Raw genomic sequence first — 19,463 nt, forward strand, 5'->3', positions numbered from 1 at the left:
GTTTCAATCTACATTTTATAATAAACTAATTATAAGTATAATCTGATATGACCAAGACACCTAAAAACAAAAACACGGCTGTTTTCATCAATTTACAAGCAAGTGGGCAACACACATACATTGGAGTGAATGGGTTTTCTGGGCGCTGTTGCAACACCCATATCCTGCCACTAGGGGCGCGTGAGGCTCTGTCCCATCACTAGGGGGCGCTACTGTCGTTCCTCTCTTATTCCAGCGCTCTAACGATGACCAATGTGGCTCCTCCCTCTTCCTTTCAGATCAGCAGCTCGTCCGACTCTGAGGCCGTCACTTACCAGAAGCTGGTGAAAGGCCACGCCTACTCAGTGACCGGAGCAGCTCAGGTGAGAGGCCACGCCCCTTTACCAAGCCCCGCCCCCTTCGCTTCATGGCTGTTGTTGACACCTGCAGTTTCTTTAGGGCAGCGGTTTGCTGCCTAGCATTGTTACCTGCTTTCTAACTGTTCTAATTGCTGCTATTATTCTCTATCCTCGCATTTTTATCTGTCTTTCTACTGCTACAAGTGCTGCTAACATTCTGTATCCTATTATGTTTCTTATCGTTATCTGCTTTCCTTTTTTCCATTGTTATTATTATTACTATCATCTGTGATCTGTGGTATGTCTGTCTGTTTTTTAATGTGAGGACTACGGTTGGAAACTAGCTTTGAGCTAAATCCGGCACACTTACAGGACGCCACGCCGTTAAATTGTTCATTAATGTGTCTGTCCTCGACAAATAAACAATAAATGAAAATGAAAAAATGAAATTACCTGACCTGAGGGGGCGGGGCTTCACCAACGCTCTGTGCTGTGCTCTGCTGTGATTGGCTGCAGGTGGAGTACCGCGGCGGCAGCGAGAAGCTGATCCGGATCAGGAACCCGTGGGGTCAGGTGGAGTGGACCGGAGCCTGGAGCGACGAGTAGGTACCGGACAGGTGTCCTCAACCTGACGATGACATCACTCAGGTCTCTGGTGATGTCATCACTCTGCTGCTGCCACCTGGTTGGAGCTCACAGCGGTGATGTAATCACTCTGTTGCCCATAGATAGATATATACACGTAGATGCCGCATTCGGGCTTGTCAGGCACGTCTTCACGGCCGCCATCTTGAGGAGGAGTTCCTCCTGATATAAATATAGCTGTGAGTTTGTGGTTGCCATAGTGATGAGGCCAGTGAGTTATGGTGATAGACCTCTGCCTCTGTAGACTACAGAAAGTTGGCGGCGGCGGCCATCTGGTGACCACGCCATGTTGTAGTAGTGTCTGAATGTTTAGTGATTATTAATGTTCACTATCTAGTGACTGAATCTATCCCACAATTCACCGCCAAATGTAGTGAACATCCGATGGTCACTAACCGGAGCAAGATATCCCATCATGCATTGCTGTCACGGATGGCCGTTACCACAGTGACCGGTGTAGCTACCAAATAAATGCAGTAGTGACCGGTGTAGCTACCAAATAAATGCAGTAGTGACCGGTGTAGCTACCAAATAAATGAAGTAGTGACCGGTGTAGCTACCAAATAAATGAAGTAGTGACCGGTGTAGCTACCAAATAAATGCAGTAGTGACCGGTGTAGTTACCAAATAAATGCAGTAGTGACCGGTGTAGCTACCAAATAAATGCAGTAGTGACCGGTGTAGCTACCAAATAAATGAAGTAGTGACCGGTGTAGCTACCAAATAAATGCAGTAGTGACCGCTGTAGCTACCAAATAAATGAAGTAGTGACCGGTGTAGCTACCAAATAAATGAAGTAGTGACCGGTGTAGCTACCAAATAAATGAAGTAGTGACCGGTGTAGTTACCAAATAAATGCAGTAGTGACCGCTGTAGCTACCAAATAAATGCAGTAGTGACCGGTGTAGCTACCAAATAAATGCAGTAGTGACCGGTGTAGCTACCAAATAAATGCAGTAGTGACCGGTGCCAAATAAATGAAGTAGTGACCGGTGTAGCTACCAAATAAATGCAGTAGTGCAGCAGCCTCAATAAATGTGTCAACAACAAACGTCGAAGCAAATTTCCTAACAAGCGTTATAAACTGACCACAAACTCTGGATAGCGAGGCTAATTACTGTTAGCCCGTCTATGGTGTTTTACATTATACATTAGCATTAAGCTATCGGACTTTATGCTTAGTTGTGACACGTTGTTGTGACACAACCTTTGTCTCCACCTGTCTCCTCAGCTCGTCCCAGTGGCGTTACATCAGCGACGAGGACAGAGATCGTCTGAGTCATCGCTCAGAGGACGGAGAGTTCTGGTAAATGTCCAAATCCTTTGTGTCCAGCTCAAGGTGCAGTGACGCCCTGAGCTCTGTCTTGCAGGATGTCATTCTTATTAATTCTATTAATCTTCTATTAATTCTTTTATGCTTGAATATCCTTGTTATTAACTTTTATGTCTTGTTTTTTTTGCTGAATGTTTGTATAGTTGTGCATATTTGCTATTGTCTTTTAACCTATCTTTTCTCCTTCACAGCTCCCCTCCCCCCTCCCCTCAAGAAGCTTATGCCTCTTTTCAGGCCATCATTGTAAATAAGAACTTGTTCTTAATTGATTCTGCCTGGTTAAATAAAGGTTAAATAAAAAATAAAAGTCACCCTGAGCTCTGTCTTGCAGGATCATCCTGCAAACTAGTCACCTTTAGGCTACAGTCACCTTTTTTTATGTCAACCAGGGTAGTAGAAATGAATGAAGAGGGTTTTAGTTTTGTAACTTGTCACCTTTTTCACTACTCCAGAGTTTGTAGGTCTGGGATGTCACCCTGAGCTCTGTCTTGCAGCATGTCACCCTGAGCTCTGTCTTGCAGGATGTCACCCTGAGCTCTGTCTTGCAGCATGTCACCCTGAGCTCTGTCTCGCAGGATGTCACCCTGAGCTCTGTCTTGCAGGTTGACACCCTGAGCTCTGTCTTGCAGGATGTCCTTCTCCGACTTCCTGCGACACTACTCACGGCTGGAGATCTGTAACCTGACGCCCGACGCTCTGAGCGACGACAGCTTCTCCAAGTGGTCTCTGTCCAAGTTCGACGGCAGCTGGAGACGAGGATCCACGGCCGGAGGCTGCAGGAACTTTCCCAGTGAGTCAGACCTGGTCCTCCTGGACCCGGGTCCTCATCGGACCTGGTTCTGGTTCTTTGTGAGGTTAAAGGGATAGTTCACCCAAAATTGAAATTTCACTCATTATCTACTCCCCCTCATGTGGATTAAGGGCTGGGAGAAGTTTCTTTGTCCAAAAAGACACACCAAAAAACATCCAAATACCTCCATGCTGCTCGTATGTAATGTCCCTCTTGTATTGAAGCCCCAAAATGCAAAATTGTCCCGAAAAAAATTAAATAAGTCTATATTTCAATCTTGTTTTGTAGCGGAAGCTTCTCGAAGCTCCTCTTCCCGGTTCGAACCGGGTTGAGGAGCTTCCGCTACAAACAAGCTTAAAATATAGACTTATTAAATTTTTTTGGGACAATTTCTCATGTTGGGGCTTCAATACAAGACTGACATTACATACGAGCACTATGGAGGTATTTGGATGTTTTTTGGTGTGTCTTTTTGGACAAAGAAAAGTAACTCAGAGAAGCCACGGAGGACTCTGAAGCAGATCTGAACTGTCGGGTCAGGATCACACTGCAAAAACTCAAAATCTTTCCAAGAATATTTGTCTTATTTCTTGTCCAAATGTCTCATTTCTAGTCAAAACTAATCTCTTTCCACTTAAAATAAGACTCCTCACCTAAAACTCAACTTGTTTTTAGATCATTTTCACTTGTTTCAAACTAATTTTCACTTGAAATAAGTAGAAAAATCTGCCAGTGAAAGCAAGTTTTTTGTGCTTGTAATAAGAAAGAAAAACTTGCTCCACTATCAGATTTTTCTACTTATTTCAAGTGAAAATCTGCTTGAAAGAAGTAAAAAGTGTCTAAAAACAAGCTGCTTTTTATGTGATGAGTCTTATTTTAAGTAGAATGAGATTAGTTTTGACTAGAAATAAGACAAATATTCTTGGTAAGAGTTTGAGTTTTTGCAGTGCAATCAGGATGAGTCCAAGGTGTCAAACCTCTCCGTCTGAGGAACAGCGTTCAGATACCTGCCGGTCAGAGTAGGTTTGATTGGTCAGAGACAGGAAGTGGTCAGAGACCAGAGCTGTGTAGTAAATCTCCCCCTATCACGGATGTAGTCCACTAACTATATAGTGTGTTCAACATTTTGTAGTGTTGTTCGAATTCTCCGCGATTAATTTCATCCACTATGTTGTGGACGACAAAACACCCACAATGCACCGCGAAACTGAGTGAACAAGCGATGTACACTACTTTCTACCACAGACTGTAGAGAGAACGGCCGTAGCACCGTGACGTCACCCATTTGGGGGAGTCTGTTTTGTGCCGCTACTACGGGGGTTTGAACACAAACCATGTTGGATTCTACTTGCCATATTTGGAGCGGTGCGGCCGTTGGCCGGCCGAGAGCCCGCCCACTGGCCTCGTAGCAGCGGTCTCCGGACCTGTCACTCAACGTTTCCGTGCCCTAATTGGCCAGAATTTTAAACCTAATAACAGTAAAACGGTAGAGCTTAACCCCCCTCAGAGTGTGTGCGGGGGTAGAAACTATCGATCGAGACCAAAAAAATAAAATGTACCAGGCTGTAAATATGTTTTTTTAAGCTGTAAAGTCGGCTATTTTAACATGGGGCTCAATGGAGAGTTGCTCCCTTCTGGTACCAGCCCCCAGAGGAAGAAGAGGGGATTGTAGTTTGTTGAATGCGGAAGTGACTTCACTTCTCAGACCGACAACTGCCCCCTTGCTTTCTACTCTCGTATGTATCCCACAATGCAATGCGGTCGTGTTTTGCCAGAGAAGAAGAGCAAGCTAATTAGCATGTTAGCTAGGATTTCTTTAGGTTATCTACCAGTAAACTCCTCAGACGTATTTGCCTTGGCTCTGTTTGCCTGAGCAGCAGGAGTTGGGCAGCAGCATCCCAACAATAACAGGCAGCATTAAATCAATCTAATAAAGAAACTGTAGTAGAATATCGAGTAAATACCAGCTAACGAGCTAAGCTAATAGCTACAGCTAACAAGCTAAACTAATAGCCACAGCTAACGAGCTAAGCTAATAGCCACAGCTCACGGTCGGGACACACAACAGTAGTTGACCAACGGGTGTTTGATGTATCTGACGTGTCTCCTCTTGTGTTCCAGGTTCCTGACGAGGTAGGAGCTTCGTCCTCTTCCATCGACCTTCGACCTTCGGCCTCAACTACTTCCTCCTAGCTCGCTTTTCAAAATAAAAGCTCATGTAATTGTTGTCGTGTGTTGAGTGTCCCGGCTGAACCTTGGGCTTGGTCTTCTCCAGTACTCGGGTCAGAGGAGCGTCCACCTCAACAAGAACTTCTTCCTGCGCCACGCCTCGGCCGCTCGCTCCGAGACCTTCATCAACCTGAGGGAAGTCTGCAGCCGCTTCCTGCTCCCGCCCGGGGAATACCTCATCATCCCGTCCACCTTCGAGCCGCACCAGAACGGAGACTTCTGTGTCCGAGTCTTCTCCGAGAAGCAGGCCGACTTCCAGTAGGTGGCAGCCGCACTGAGGCTTAAGAAATGTCTTAAGAAGAAAGTTAAGAAGTTCAGAAGAAAGTTCTTAAGTGCAATTCCTCAATATTTTCTTAAGAACTGTCATTTCTTAACACAGAGTTAGACCCCCCTGGAGAGATGAAGTCTGCTAACCGCTAGCTTCTCCAGTTGTAGCAACTTTAGCAATGACCGCACCATAACAAACAACGCAGTCTATTGATCCACTATCAACCGATCAAAAAGCCACTTACAGCCACAAATAATGCTCAGAACAGCACCAAACGGCATCAACAGTACAAACAGGGTCCCATCCCATAATACGAGGCATCAAACATCTGTTAGCTTAGCCTGGTTTCTATTGAAAAGAGACGAAAACAACTCACTCTACTATGCAGCAACTTTCCGCATCCAACATAGAGTCCAGCACTGACAACACACGTCCAAGGCCGACTGGCAGCACAGACATCTGGTTTCAGCACAAACATCTGGTTTCAGTAGCCACCGACAGCACAAACATCTGGTTTCAGTAGCCACCGACAGCACAAACATCTGGTTTCAGCACAAACATCTGGTTCCAGCACAAACATCTGGTTTCAGCACAAACATCTGGTTTCAGCACAAACATCTGGTTTCAGCACAGACATCTGGTTTCAGCACAAACATCTGGTTTCAGCACAAACATCTGGTTTCAGCACAAACATCTGGTTTCAGCACAGACATCTGGTTTCAGCACAAACATCTGGTTTCAGCACAAACATCTGGTTTCAGCATAGACATCTGGTTTCAGCACAAACATCTGGTTTCAGCACAGACATCTGGTTTCAGCACAAACATCTGGTTTCAGCACAAACATCTGGTTTCAGCATAGACATCTGGTTTCAGCACAAACATCTGGTTTCAGCACAGACATCTGGTTTCAGCACAAACATCTGGTTTCAGCACAAACATCTGGTTTCAGCACAGACATCTGGTTTCAGCGGCCACCAACAGGCAGTGACCACCACACTGACCACTTGATTCCCCCATATCCTATCTGTGATGTCTGCTTATTGTAGCCATGGTTACAGGTAGTCAGCTGTTGTAGCCATGGTTACAGGTAGTCAGCTGTTGTAGCCATGGTTACAGGTAGTCAGCTGTTGTAGCCATGGTTACAGGTAGTCAGCTGGCGTGGAGGCGATGACCGAGTGAAGTAGAGTCCCGCAGCTCAAGGATGAATGTGTGTGTATTACTCCATATAATGCAGCCAAAGTTCCTGTGTATCTTCATCAGTTTATAAAAGTTATTATCGAGTGTTCACAGGGAATGAACGGAGAGAATCACGTAAACAAGCGCGAGATTAGACGCGACGTCACACGCGCGACCGACGCCGTTCGTTGCCAGAAGAGACTGTCTGTAATTTAGTGAAGGAAACATCACGGACACGGCTGAGTTTATGGAGTTTGAGAACAACAACGACTGGTTTCATTTCGATGGGCGCTGCTATCAGTTTGAGACCGAGTTTACTGAAGACAAGCTGAAGGAAATGGAGGAGTAAAGTGAAAGAGGGAGAGCTGCGGTGGAGACTGTGTGCTGGAAACGGAGGCTTAAAGTGACAGAGGGAGAGAGCTGGGGGCGTCTATGTGCTGGACCTGGGGGAATCAAGTGGTCACTGCCTGTCGGTGGCCACTGAAACCAGATGTTTGTGCTGAAACCAGATGTTTGTGCTGCCAGTCGGCCTCGGACGTGTGTTGTCAGTGCCTGGACTCTATGCTGGACATGGAAAGTTGCTGCAGCGTATAACTGCAGCAGAGTGGGTGAGTTGTTTTCGTCTCGTTTCAATAGAAACCAGGCTAAGCTAACAGATGTTTGATGCCTTGTATTATGGGATGGGACCCTGTTTGTACTAGCCTGGTGCTGTTCTGAGCATTATTTGTGGCTGTAAGTGGCTTTTTGATCGGTGGATAGTGGATCCGTATACTGTGCTGTTTGTTATGTTGCGGTCATTGCTAAAGTTGCTACAGCTAGAGAAGCTAGCGGTTAGCAGACTTCATCTCTCCAGGGGGGGGTCGAACTCGGTGTTACGGTGCGTTGGACCATGGGTTAAACTTACGCCGGAATATCCCTTTAAGAAAAAAATGACACTAAAGAAGATTCTTAAGTAGGTTTTGTGAATCTGGTCCGGGTCCTGGTTATGAGTTCAATTGCACCACTGACGATGGGGGAAAGTGCAGCTGGTCTCACTGTGACTGTGTTTGTTCCTGCAGAGAACTGGACGACCCCGTTGAGTCCACGGTGGAGAAGGTGAGAGACCAGGAACCAGAGGAACCGTCCTCAGATATCTGACACAAAACACCAAGTTAAACTTTCTTTAAAGGTGTACAGAAGTGGCCGTTTGTCCTGTTTGTCGCGCCGAGTTGTCACGAGCTGCAACACGAGTTTACCCGAGTGAGGAAAACGAATTTGATTGGTCGTTATCGAGCGGGCGGGATATTCAAAGCTTGGGGCGAGCCCGAGCTCCGTGTGTGTGTGCGTGTCTCAGACGTTTGAATGACGGATGACGGATCCAATATCAGTGGCTGGTGAATCGTGTACAGGCTGACGTTTAATCCGTGCGCCTGCATTATCCAATGCGAAAAAAAAAATACACACTTTCATCCCGGATTTACTCAAAAATAGAATTTTGCACAAAGTTTGGCCTACAACGTCTGAAAGATGAGTTATCACATTAATTTTATGACCCAAAGTGGGCTCAAATTCAATTTTCTTTTCTGTACACCTTTAAAACGTTCACACAGAGTTGTTTTAGAGGTAAATTCATGTAAAACCGCTGATGCACGTTGCCTTCAGGGACAGTTTTTCATCAACAGTCTCTGTATTTCCCTCTAAAACAACTCTGTGTGGTAACGTTGTGTTATTATCTCATAGCGTGGTGAATGTGCAGTTCACAACTTGTCCACCAGAGCGTTGTGGAGTTGTTGGATTGTGTATTTGATGAGTTTGATGAGGGAAACCAAGAAATCCCATAATGAGCCTCCGTAGCGTAGCTCTGAGCAGCTCACGGCTCTGCTCCGCCGCTCTAAAAACAGCTTGCACCGACAATTAAAGGTAACGAACCTACTGCTATGACTATAGGGGTTATGGCAATGGGCCAGTTTGACTAAATGTTGAACTATCCCTTTAAGGTTTTCTCCTGAATGGTCAGAAAACATTTGAAGTCACTCTGACTCTTCCTCCTGTGGACAGATCGAGATCGACGAGGACGACGTGGACGACCGGTTCAGAGGTCTGTTTGGACAGCTGGCGGGAGGGGTGAGTCACTGTGATGTCATCATCATCAGACCACGCCCACTTTCTGGCGCCAGACTCAGTCTCATGTCCAACATCTCTGTCTTTGTCTCCATCCTACAGGACTGTGAGATCAGCGCCTTCGAGCTGAAGAAGATCCTCAACAGAGTCGTCACCAAACGTGAGAGAACCCACTGGCGGCGAAACCAGGTCCAGGTCCTGGTCCTGGTCCAGGTCCAGGTCCTGGTCCTGGTCCAGGTCCTGGTCCTGGTCCAGGTCCAGAACCAGAACCAGAACCAGGTCTAGTAACAGTAACAGTAACAGTTGATGTGTTTGTCTCAACAGGCTCCGACATCCAGACGAGCGGCTTCAGCCTCACAACGTGTCGCAACATGGTGAACCTGCTGGACGTATCCTTCCACTACAGAAAGTAGAGCTCAGAGCTCAGGTCGGATCAGAACCGACTCACATTTCCCTTTGAAATGCACAAAACCTAAATATCGAACTGAGAAACTGGTAATGGAAACACCTACATTTAGAAAAAACTCTCTAATATCGCAAAAATATTTTTACGCTCTCATGAGGTGGTTTTTCAGACGTATCGATACAAACGTGTATCGCAGAAGTGTAATCGAAACATTTTTTTCACTTTTCTACACATCACCGGCATCAGCGGAGTTGTGTGTGTCCACGCTGTGTTGGTTTATGTAACTTTAGGGGACGAATGAACCACATGTTTGTTGTCATGCATTGCTGACCTGGGCATTGTTTCTCAATACATTAGAAAAACCTTTCCTATCATTCCCCTTTTCCCTGCATGGTTGAAGGAGACTGGCTCCACGCTCCACTCCCTCCTGCGCCGACATGTCATGAATTTGACGACATCTGATAACTTGATTATGTAAAAACTCTGGTTTAGTGGAATAGACAGTATTGCTGAAGAATGTGAGTGTACTTGAGGCCTTTTCTCTACTTTAACCATGAGAGTTTATGATGCGTAGCTACTGTGTGTTTGTTCCTCTGGGACGGTTCTTCCCTGGTTCTCTGTCTGTTCTTCACTGCTCTGACTAATAAAGACCAACCCTTTTAACAGGGAAATATAAAGATAAAGATAAATAATGATAAAGACAAAGCTGGTGAAACCTGGATATAAATGAATGAATGAATGAAACAACGCTGAGGTCTGTGAGTTCCTGAACTCGCTGCAGAAAGACGGCAGTGGGAAACTGGGTCTGGTGGAGTTCAAGGTTCTGTGGACCAAGATCGAGAACTACCTGGTGAGTAGAAGAACCAGAACCAGAACCAGAACCAGAACCAGAACCAGAACCAGAACCAGATGTATAAAGTTCTCCAGCTGAGGTTCTGTTCTCTCTGGTCCTGACAGAACATCTACCGGCAGAAGGACGTGGACAACTCCGGCTCCATGAGCTCCATGGAGATGAGGACGGCTGTGGAGGAAGCTGGTAGGACAACAACACAATACAATACAGAAATACACAATCAGAGCATAACAAAAGATTTACACACATCAATTATCCATAAATAGTAACAATCTAACGGTAAAAGACAGAAAATGTTTGAACAGTATTGTGAAAGTGTGTTCCAACAGTATTGGCATTAGGTTGTGTGACTTGAACTCTCTTTGGGAGAAACGTGTCTTACAAAGAGCCAGAAGCATTATGAATCATGATCATGTTCTCAAAAATGAATTTGCACTTATGCCGTCCCAGAAAGACCAATAGATATGGCAGTTGATTTGTTCCCTCACAGTCGTGCTGTTAAATGCCGAGTTGACTATGTGAATCCTTCTTATTTATATGTATGTAGCCTATATATATATATTTTTTTATCTCTCATAGAAATACATATACATATATTTTTTTACCTCTTATTCTTAACATTGTTACTTATTTATTCTCCTAAGATTGCACTTTATCGTCATTGCCTCGTGTGTTACGAGTTTATTTATACTTTTAGATATGAGTTACATTTGTACATTCCTACGTTCTATCATGCTACCTCTGATATGTGTGTTAGGCTGTGTGTGACTGACTGTATGTGTGTGGTGGATTGTAGAAACTGAACTGCCCTGCGGGGATCAATAAAGTCTCCTGTACCTGTATAGAGTACATAGAGTATGTAAAAGTAACAATAGTCTAAACATTTCATCAAGTTTTTTAGTTTAGTTTGAAGAGTTTATTTCAGTCTTATAAAAACTAATACAATAGACAAATATAAAAGTATAAATACAAAACAGAACAAATGTATATTTTTTCTCTAAGTTCCATTAGAGCTGTTGAACCCATATTGATGTTCACTTACTAAGTCTTGTGTTTCTATGAAATGATCGAGTCTATGGATGAATAATTTTTCTAAAATGTTTGAAAACTGTAGAAGTAGAGAAACTGGTCTGTAGTTAGAAAACTGATGTTTATTTAAATCATCTAAACATCTGAACAGTTATAGAACACAGACAGGAAATAAACCATCCACTACAACACTACAACCTTGTGTGAGCAGCCATCAGGAGTTTCTTCACCATTTTTTTTATTGATTCCACATATCAATATTCACCATTTGACCTATAAAATGTTCCAACAGTGTAAAACATTCCTCTACTTCTCCACCAGGGAGCAGCAGAGACACAGAGAGACATTCTCACAGAAAGTTTTTACCGTAGAGGAAATGTGAAGAAAAAAACAAACAAACTCTTTTTCACTCCTGTTCTTATTTTCACACCTCTCTTCCATCGTCTCTTTTCTCCTGTTGGAGGGTAAATATAATAAACATATGAACAAAGAACCAGTTTGTAGCCTGAACCAAGGGGATCAGTAATCTACAGTGTCCTTACTGCACAAAGTCAATGGAGACACAACATCAACCCAGTTGTCCCAGTCATTTATAAAAGTCTCTGTTTTTAGTCGAGTTGAGAAAGTCAGCTTCTCCATTCTATCCACCTTTTTCCCAACGTCAACAACGTAGCCTGTTTTGCCGGTTTTGCTCTTCCGGTGGAATTTTATGTTTACGTTTCCATGGTTTCAGTAGTCGTGGTAAATGCATGGATTTCTTTTTTCTCAATGAAAATGTGTAAAACGCATGGATCATCACAGCAGCTTTTAACAGTGGATATCACACAGACTGACATCATCCGTGTTAAAAGCCAGCGTTAATAGATCCATGCGTTTACCGCAACTATGACAACGACTGAAAACCATGGAAACGGAAACGTACAATTCCACCAAACCGGCAAAACCGGCTTCTGGTTTTGACCACAGATGACGTTCAGAAACTTGTGGATAAAACTTCTAATCTAAGTGGAATTTGCACTTACAGAATGTTTTCCATAGACACTCAGGGATTTTAGAATGATAAATGTCTGAGATGGTTTCAGCATGTCCTCTTATCTCTGACCCGGTTCTGGTTCTGGTTCTGGTCTGTGTCCTTCAGGCTTCAGGCTCAACAACCGGCTGCACCAGGTCCTGGTGGCTCGCTACAGCGAACCAGACCTCACCGTCGACTTCGACAACTTCGTCGGCTGCTTGGTTCGTCTGGAGACCATGTTCGGTGAGTCCAGCTCCACATCTGGACCAGGTCTGGACCGGGTCTGGACCGGGTCTGGACCAGGTCTGGACCGGGTCTGGACCAGGTGGTCCACCTGGATCGGTCCACATTCATTCAGTATGGATGGATTGATCTTTTCTTTCAATGGTCTTTTTATTATAGACAAAGCTTGTATAAGACAATCACTGCACAGGAAGATCATTTTAGATTTTTTCTCCAACCTCCACCCACGACACAACATACCCCCTTGTCCAAACAACCCAACATGGATATACTCATACAGCCACTGAAATAAATAAATAAATAAATGAATAAAAGTAGGAAAAAAAAGTGAATAGACAGAATAAAAATCATAAAAATGATTAACAACCATACTTAGAAAGAAAGGGAGGAAGAAAAAAAGGGAGGGAAGGGGGGGCTACTCCGAAACTATTATCGAAGGTTTAGTTTCTCATAGAATACCAAGAAGGGGCGCCATATATTGTAGAATAGTGTCTAATCTTCTCTAGATTCATACAGGATCTCATGTCTCTGAGCCAGTGGTGCTGAGTTCCTCCACTTCAGTGAAATAGTTTGTCGAGCTCGTAATGAGGCAAAAGCCAGAAAGTTGAGCATAGCTTAGTCCAAGTCCAAATCTGGAGCAATGCCACAAATACCAGTCAAGGGATTCGGTTCAATTTGGTGGTGAAGGGTTTCTGATAAAGCATGGAAGACCGATGAGCTGAAGTTACTTAAAGAGGGACAAGTCCACTACATGTGGTGGAGTGAAGCAGGTGCGTTACATTTATCACATGTAGGGTCGACATCATGATACATCCGTGCTAGGTTGGTTTTGTAGATGTGGATACGATGCACTACTTTAGATTGCAAAAGTGCGTGACGAGAACACACAGAAGAGGAGTGTATCTGGTCCCATACGTCCTCTATAAAGGTTTAGTTTAGGTCTTGTTCCCATGCAGTTCGTACAGCTGCCATCGAGTATGGACTGATCCTGATGATGATGATGATGTTTCCACAGACACCTTCACCACGCTGGACAAAGACGATTCAGGAAGCGTCCAGCTCAACATCCTGGAGGTGACCAGCTCACAGACCCATGAATGAATGAATGAATGAATGAATGAATTTATTTATTTAAAACAGGGACAATGCACAAAAAACATTATTCTTGTAAAACAAGAAGAGATGCTTTGAGCCAGGTTAGAGCAACAATTGCTAATTTCCGCCTGTCGTCCCTGGGCAGGTAAAGTGGGAACAGATACAATATTAAGATTAATTGAAATAGGACATAATAACCATAATTATAATTATAATTATTATTCAAGTGTACATTTGTTTCCACAGACAGCGTCAGATGGAGACTCAAACATGCAGCCAGAAGTTTATTTACTTCAACAAGTCCAGAGTTGATATTCCTGTGTTCATGACACAAACGGGAGCTTCCCACTGCACCTGAACACACCGAGCGTCAACACCAACGGGAGCTTCCCACTGCACCTGAACACACCGAGCGTCAACTTGGGTCTCGACTCCGCCAGACTTTGAATTAGATCTAGTTTTACAAACATGTCGGCTTGTTGAAGTAAATAAACTTCTGGCTGCATGTTTGAGTCTCCATCTGACGCTGTCTGTGGCTTTGAGGGATGGAAACAGCCTAAGCAGCACAACTTCAATCTGCTCCCATTCATCGCTGCCGTGGCGACGCGGGGACAGACACAACTACCGCAAAACAGGAGAATTAAACTGAAAACCTTCAGATTCCTTGAAATGTTGAGACTGTTTCATTCTGATATGATATTCTGGATGAACTGTCGTCTCTGTTTCAGCATTTTCCTCCCTCTGCAATATGATATAACAGGCTACGTTTCTGAAAAGCAGTGTTGTGACTAATGGGAAAATATCTTCAAAATATGATTAGATGGGTTATATATATATATTAGAGCAGAAGTAAGCGATCCGGTGGTTTTGGCTAATGCTGCGTTCCAGGCAGGCTTTTGAAACCGTAAATTACAGCTTCAAGTCACGACTTACGACTTTGTAGCGTTCCAGGCAACCCACTCGTGTTTCTCCGACCTGTTTTACCTGTGAAAGTTCCCTATAACGGCCACTCGTAACTTCTGACCCGTGAACTCGTACCAGATCGAACTGGTACCACTTCACAGGTCGGAAAAACACGAGTTACGAGTTGCCTTGAACGCACCATAACGTCTTGTCAGCAGATGGAGTTAGCAGCCCCCGCCCTCGTCATGGATCTATTGGTCCTCGTCCCTACGTCACCACATTCAGGCGCATCCCTTGGCTGCACACACAGAGAGGACTGCCCCTTTATGCCGTTCTCTCTCCTCATTGGATAAAGGTTGTAGGATACAAGGAAAGTTTTCTCCTGGGCTCAGAGCAGAGCAGAGTGACTGACAGACCCGTGTTTCAGACCAAACACTCTATAGAAGTGATTGCTGTCGGAAGATACAACTATTTAAGACTTATATTAACACAAAAATATCGCTTACTTCTGCTTTAAATGATTTTATCTATCCATATACAAAAACAACATAACTGGGTCAGGTATGCTGTTTTTGTATTTTGTGTCACATTGTTTTATTGTAGTATTGTAGCACACTCATTGACAAGAACATTTCAAATTGGCGCTCCATGTCACAGAGGTTGCCGACCCCTGGTTTAGACCTAAAATGTTAGGAACATACAGTACAGCCTGAGTTGAATTTGCCCGGAATTGTCCTTTAACTCTCTGCTCCTTCTCCTTTAGTGGCTCAACGTGTCTCTGCTCTGAAGAACCAGAACCAGGACCAGAACCAGGACCAGAGACTCAGATCCTCCTTCAGTCTTCTATGTGGTTTAAAGGGTTTTGTTCCTTTTTAATTAATTAACTAACTGTACCAACCTGATTAAAGATCAATAATCAATAATTCCACCAACAACAACTGGATCAATGTTTTTATTTCTTATTTCTTCTAAAACAAAGAAACTTTATTATAATAAAAAGTGTGAAACCGCCTGTCCAATCAGAGGAGGCCGTGTGCTAGCTGTGGGCGGGGCTTATAGACAGTCTCTTATATATTATACACCGTGTTGTTATGACATCACTGTGATGTCATCGTTGTATCTTCTGGCGGGCGAACTCCTCGGCCCACCTCAGAGCCTCGGTGATGTCATCGCTGCTCCCCGTTCCCTTGGCAACCAGCGCCGAGCCCTGCCACCGCCCAATCAGACGCAGAGAGAGACGGAGAGTCCTGAGGAGGGGGAAGCAGACGACCAATCAGAGGCTTCAGAGGCCACGCCCACTCTGTTGTTTTATTATCATCATTTTAACTGATATATACATTTCTTTTTTTAATAGATACATATGAAGAGTTCGTTTGCAAAAGCAGATAACTCTGTGTGTGTGAAAATCTGTCTTGCAGGATGTACAGCAGCATTGATTGTCCAAGACAGTTTTCCCTCTGGGGACATGAAAGTTTATTTTGATTTGATTTGATTTGATTTGATTTGATTTGATTTGATTTGATTTGATTGATTGATTGATTGATTGATTGATTGATTGATTGATTGATTGATTGATTGATTGATTGATTGATTGATTGATTGATTGATTGATTGATTGATTGATTGGGCTGAGGCAGGAAAAAGCAGGCATGGTCCTCTGTTTGAAAATAAAAAATGTACTAATGCTAGATTTAAATATGCACTTCGCTACATTAAAAGAAATGAAAATACTATGAGGTCAGATTCATTGGCACGGAAGCTGCAAAAAAAATAATGTTAATGACTTCTGGAAAGAAATAAAACTATTAACAATTGCAAAACATCTCTTCCATCTAATATAGATGGTGTGAGTGGTCTTGATGAAATCGCACAGCTATGGTGGAAACAATATTTTGAACTGTTAAACTGTGTAAAGAGTAATCTGTTTGTAGTTGATAATGTAGAGTTTAATGATGATGTTATTGTTACTTCTGATGAGGTACATGAAGCAATACTGAAGTTAAGAGATAATAAGGCCTGTGGTCTCGATAATATTACAGCTGAACATATGAAGTTCGCCAGTAAGAAACTGTGCCCTCTGGTGGCTATGTGCTATACAGGTTTTTTTCTTCATGGAGTGTTACCTGATTCTATGATTTCTGTTGTGCTAGTGCCAGTTATTAAAGATAAAGTGGGGAAGCTGAACAGCTCAGATACTTACAGGCCAATAGCTCTGGCCAGTGTCATGTCCAAGGTGCTGGAGACAGTTCTACTGAGTAGACTTGAGAGATACATCATGTCTACAGACAACCAGTTTGGTTTGAAACAAAAGCATGGCACTGATCTATGTATTTTTGCACTAAAGGAAATCTTAGAGAAATATAATAGTCATAATTCTACCATGTTCTTGTGCTTCATCGATGCTTCTAAAGCATTCGACCGTGTTAATCATGTGAAATTATTTTTGAAATTGTCTAAAAGTGGCGTCCCTGGCTTTTTAATTAGAATCCTGGTCTACTGGTACTCACATCAGACAATGCGAGTGAGATGGGGGAATGTAACATCTGATCCCTTCCATGTGACCAATGGTGTCCGCCAGGGCAGAATCCTGTCTCCCTTTCTTTTTAATGTGTACATGAATGATTTGTCTCTGATGTTGAATACATGTGGTACAGGTTGTAGGGTTGGTGATCTACTAATTAATCACTTTATGTATGCAGACGACCTGGTCATCTTCAGCCCTTACAGTGCTGGTCTCCAACAGCTATTGAGAACATGCACACAGTATGGTGCTGACTTTGACATAAAGTACAATGCTGGTAAGAGTAAAGTTATGATTATTAGAAGCAGAGAAGACAGACAGTCAACCTTCCCTGACTTCCATCTGTCTGGTACTGCACTCAGTGTGTGCAGCCAGATTAAGTATCTGGGGCATATTATTGTTAATGACTTGTCTGATGATAAAGATATGTACAGACAGCGTCGTAAGCTCTATGCACAAGCAAACATGCTGTGTCGTAAGTTTAGCATGCGTTCTGTATCTGTAAAAATTGCATTGTTTAAAGCGTATTGCACACCCTTGTACACAGCCCACCTGTGGTGCCGCTACAAACAAGGTAGTATAAGAAAGCTCACAGTGGCTTATAATGACAGCATGAGGATACTGTTGAGAGCCCCAAGAAGCTCCAGTGCAAGCCATATGTTTGTTAGTGTCGGGGTACCCACCTGCTCTGATGCACAGATTTATTTATGTGTAGGGCGTCAGAATCAGAGAATGAACTTATTAATGTGTTGGTTAATCCTCTACGCAGTCCTGTCAGATCCTTGTCCAGACTGTGAAACCATTTTAGAACATGTTTGTATGCAGCCTACCCTGAATAGAGGGGAAGGCTCTGTACTTTGTATTTTGTGTTTTTTTTTCTTTTTCCTATTTAACTTTTATTCTGTCTTTCTTTTATTATTTTATTGTGCTTTTATGGCGATTTGGATCCCATTGGGTCTGAAATAAAGAAGTGAATGAATGATTGAATGATTGATGTCGGCGGTGGCGGGAGAGTGGCGGTTACCGTGGTTACCGTGGTTACCTTGGGAACCTGACAGGCACACAGGACCTTCCCAGAGTTGCTGTGGTGAGCGAGCAGCATCACACGGCTGAGAGGAGACGAAGAGCTGAGCTGGTTCACCGTCTTCATCAGCACCTGCAGACACACGAAGACATGATGACGTTTGTTTATTAGATCCCCATTGTTCTTCCTGGGGTCAAAACATCTTACAAACATTTCTGTTTCAGTTTAATTTAACACAGAACATTCAACACAGATCATCATCATTCATACAGTGGACAACAGCAACACAAAACACAAACAAAGCTCACATCTCATTTACAACCTGTTGTTAAAGTCCAAAGAAACAGAAACCCTGCAGCAGAGAGGAGCTCCTTCTGGTAACTAATCCATCTTTATCTCTGTTTAAAAGAGGCAGCTCAACCTCTCACATCAAACATCTCCATCGCTCTGTAATAAACAGTTTTTAGTTTTGCGTTTGGGGGCAACAGGAAACGACCTTCTGAAGACCGCCGTGTAGAGTAGTTACCACTTTCAGACAAAAAACACTCATTTATTATTTTAAAAAATGACTGGGTTTTTTGTTATTGTGACATTTTTTTTACAAAACAAGCCAGAGAACAATGTAATCTACTTCTGACACTTCACCAGGCAGCTGATAGTTCTATAAGGGAAGTGAAGAACGATCTGAGCAGCAGCAGCTTTACTCTGAGCTAGTAGCTAGTAGCAGCTGCAGCTGCTGCCTTTATGTTTCCTTCTGACGTGTTGGACCAGATCACTGGACAAGAGTCCATTAGTGAACAACAACACTAGAGCTTGTTGCAGTTGTTTAGTTAAATGCCTGGGTATGAATTTTCACACCCATGTGTAGCATCCCCGGCTAAATGATGGTCGGACTCTCAAACTGATGGTTCACAATGTTTTATTCCTTGGACCGTATTCAATGCAAACACACCGTAAGAGCTATGAAAAGAAGAAAACAAAATACAGTTACCTTTACTCTTACTTGAAATTACCTTTAACTACCTTTATCACAAACAATCATGTAAGTTGACTCTCTTTTTATCTAATAAACTTATTGTAGACTCACAGGTTTTACTCCATGAATTTAAATATATATTTTAACTGCTACGATTGATGTTACAGTCATGAGGGAAAATTCACATTTTAACTGAAAGACAACCTCCCATAGAGTGCAATATAAAACAGTATTTGACATGAAATTAGCATTTTTAACCGTTCGTTTTTAACCCAATAAACAGTTTTTAACCTTAGCAGACCGCATATAAAACAGACAAAATACGTCCTGTTGCATTAATAAAACAACCAACAAGTTAGCTTATAGCTTCATCTCACTTCAATACAGACCGACACGGCAGCTTGGCCTATGCTAATAGTAGCTACCGCTAACCACAATACGTTTTTTTTTTTTTTTTAATACTTTATTGCAGAATTCAAGTTCATATTCCAGCACATATCTTATCAGTCACTGGCACGTT

At 43.2% G+C, this 19,463-nt stretch overlaps 2 protein-coding genes across 2 annotated transcripts in view; one reads left to right on the forward strand and one right to left on the reverse strand.

Moving 5' to 3' along the window:
- Positions 1 to 15,209, forward strand: part of LOC310994083 (calpain-2 catalytic subunit-like) — a gene marked incomplete at both ends in the record, with an annotated part of 31,119 nt that extends 15,910 nt beyond the window's left edge. The window contains 15 exons of the mRNA XM_083982616.1: positions 279 to 362; positions 855 to 940; positions 2,215 to 2,289; positions 2,946 to 3,165; positions 5,228 to 5,239; positions 5,382 to 5,593; positions 7,840 to 7,876; positions 8,819 to 8,884; positions 8,984 to 9,041; positions 9,206 to 9,270; positions 10,069 to 10,137; positions 10,245 to 10,323; positions 12,308 to 12,424; positions 13,440 to 13,498; positions 15,186 to 15,209. Of these exons, the coding sequence (XP_083838742.1) occupies positions 279 to 362; positions 855 to 940; positions 2,215 to 2,289; positions 2,946 to 3,165; positions 5,228 to 5,239; positions 5,382 to 5,593; positions 7,840 to 7,876; positions 8,819 to 8,884; positions 8,984 to 9,041; positions 9,206 to 9,270; positions 10,069 to 10,137; positions 10,245 to 10,323; positions 12,308 to 12,424; positions 13,440 to 13,498; positions 15,186 to 15,209 (1,263 nt within the window). The remainder of the gene's footprint in view (positions 1 to 278; positions 363 to 854; positions 941 to 2,214; positions 2,290 to 2,945; positions 3,166 to 5,227; positions 5,240 to 5,381; positions 5,594 to 7,839; positions 7,877 to 8,818; positions 8,885 to 8,983; positions 9,042 to 9,205; positions 9,271 to 10,068; positions 10,138 to 10,244; positions 10,324 to 12,307; positions 12,425 to 13,439; positions 13,499 to 15,185) is intronic.
- Positions 15,210 to 15,588: 379 nt separating this feature from the next.
- The window catches only part of LOC310994154 (alanine--tRNA ligase, mitochondrial-like), a gene marked incomplete at its 3' end in the record, with an annotated part of 32,883 nt that continues 29,008 nt past the window's right edge, over positions 15,589 to 19,463 (reverse strand). Inside the window, exons 6-7 of the mRNA XM_083982745.1 lie at positions 17,968 to 18,099; positions 15,589 to 15,669 (exon numbers count right to left, since the gene is read on the reverse strand). Coding sequence (XP_083838871.1) covers positions 15,589 to 15,669; positions 17,968 to 18,099 — 213 coding nt within the window. The remainder of the gene's footprint in view (positions 15,670 to 17,967; positions 18,100 to 19,463) is intronic.

The sequence above is a fragment of the Trachurus trachurus genome (assembly GCF_905171665.1).
Source record: "Trachurus trachurus genome assembly, chromosome: 1".
Classification (NCBI taxonomy): domain Eukaryota; kingdom Metazoa; phylum Chordata; class Actinopteri; order Carangiformes; family Carangidae; genus Trachurus; species Trachurus trachurus.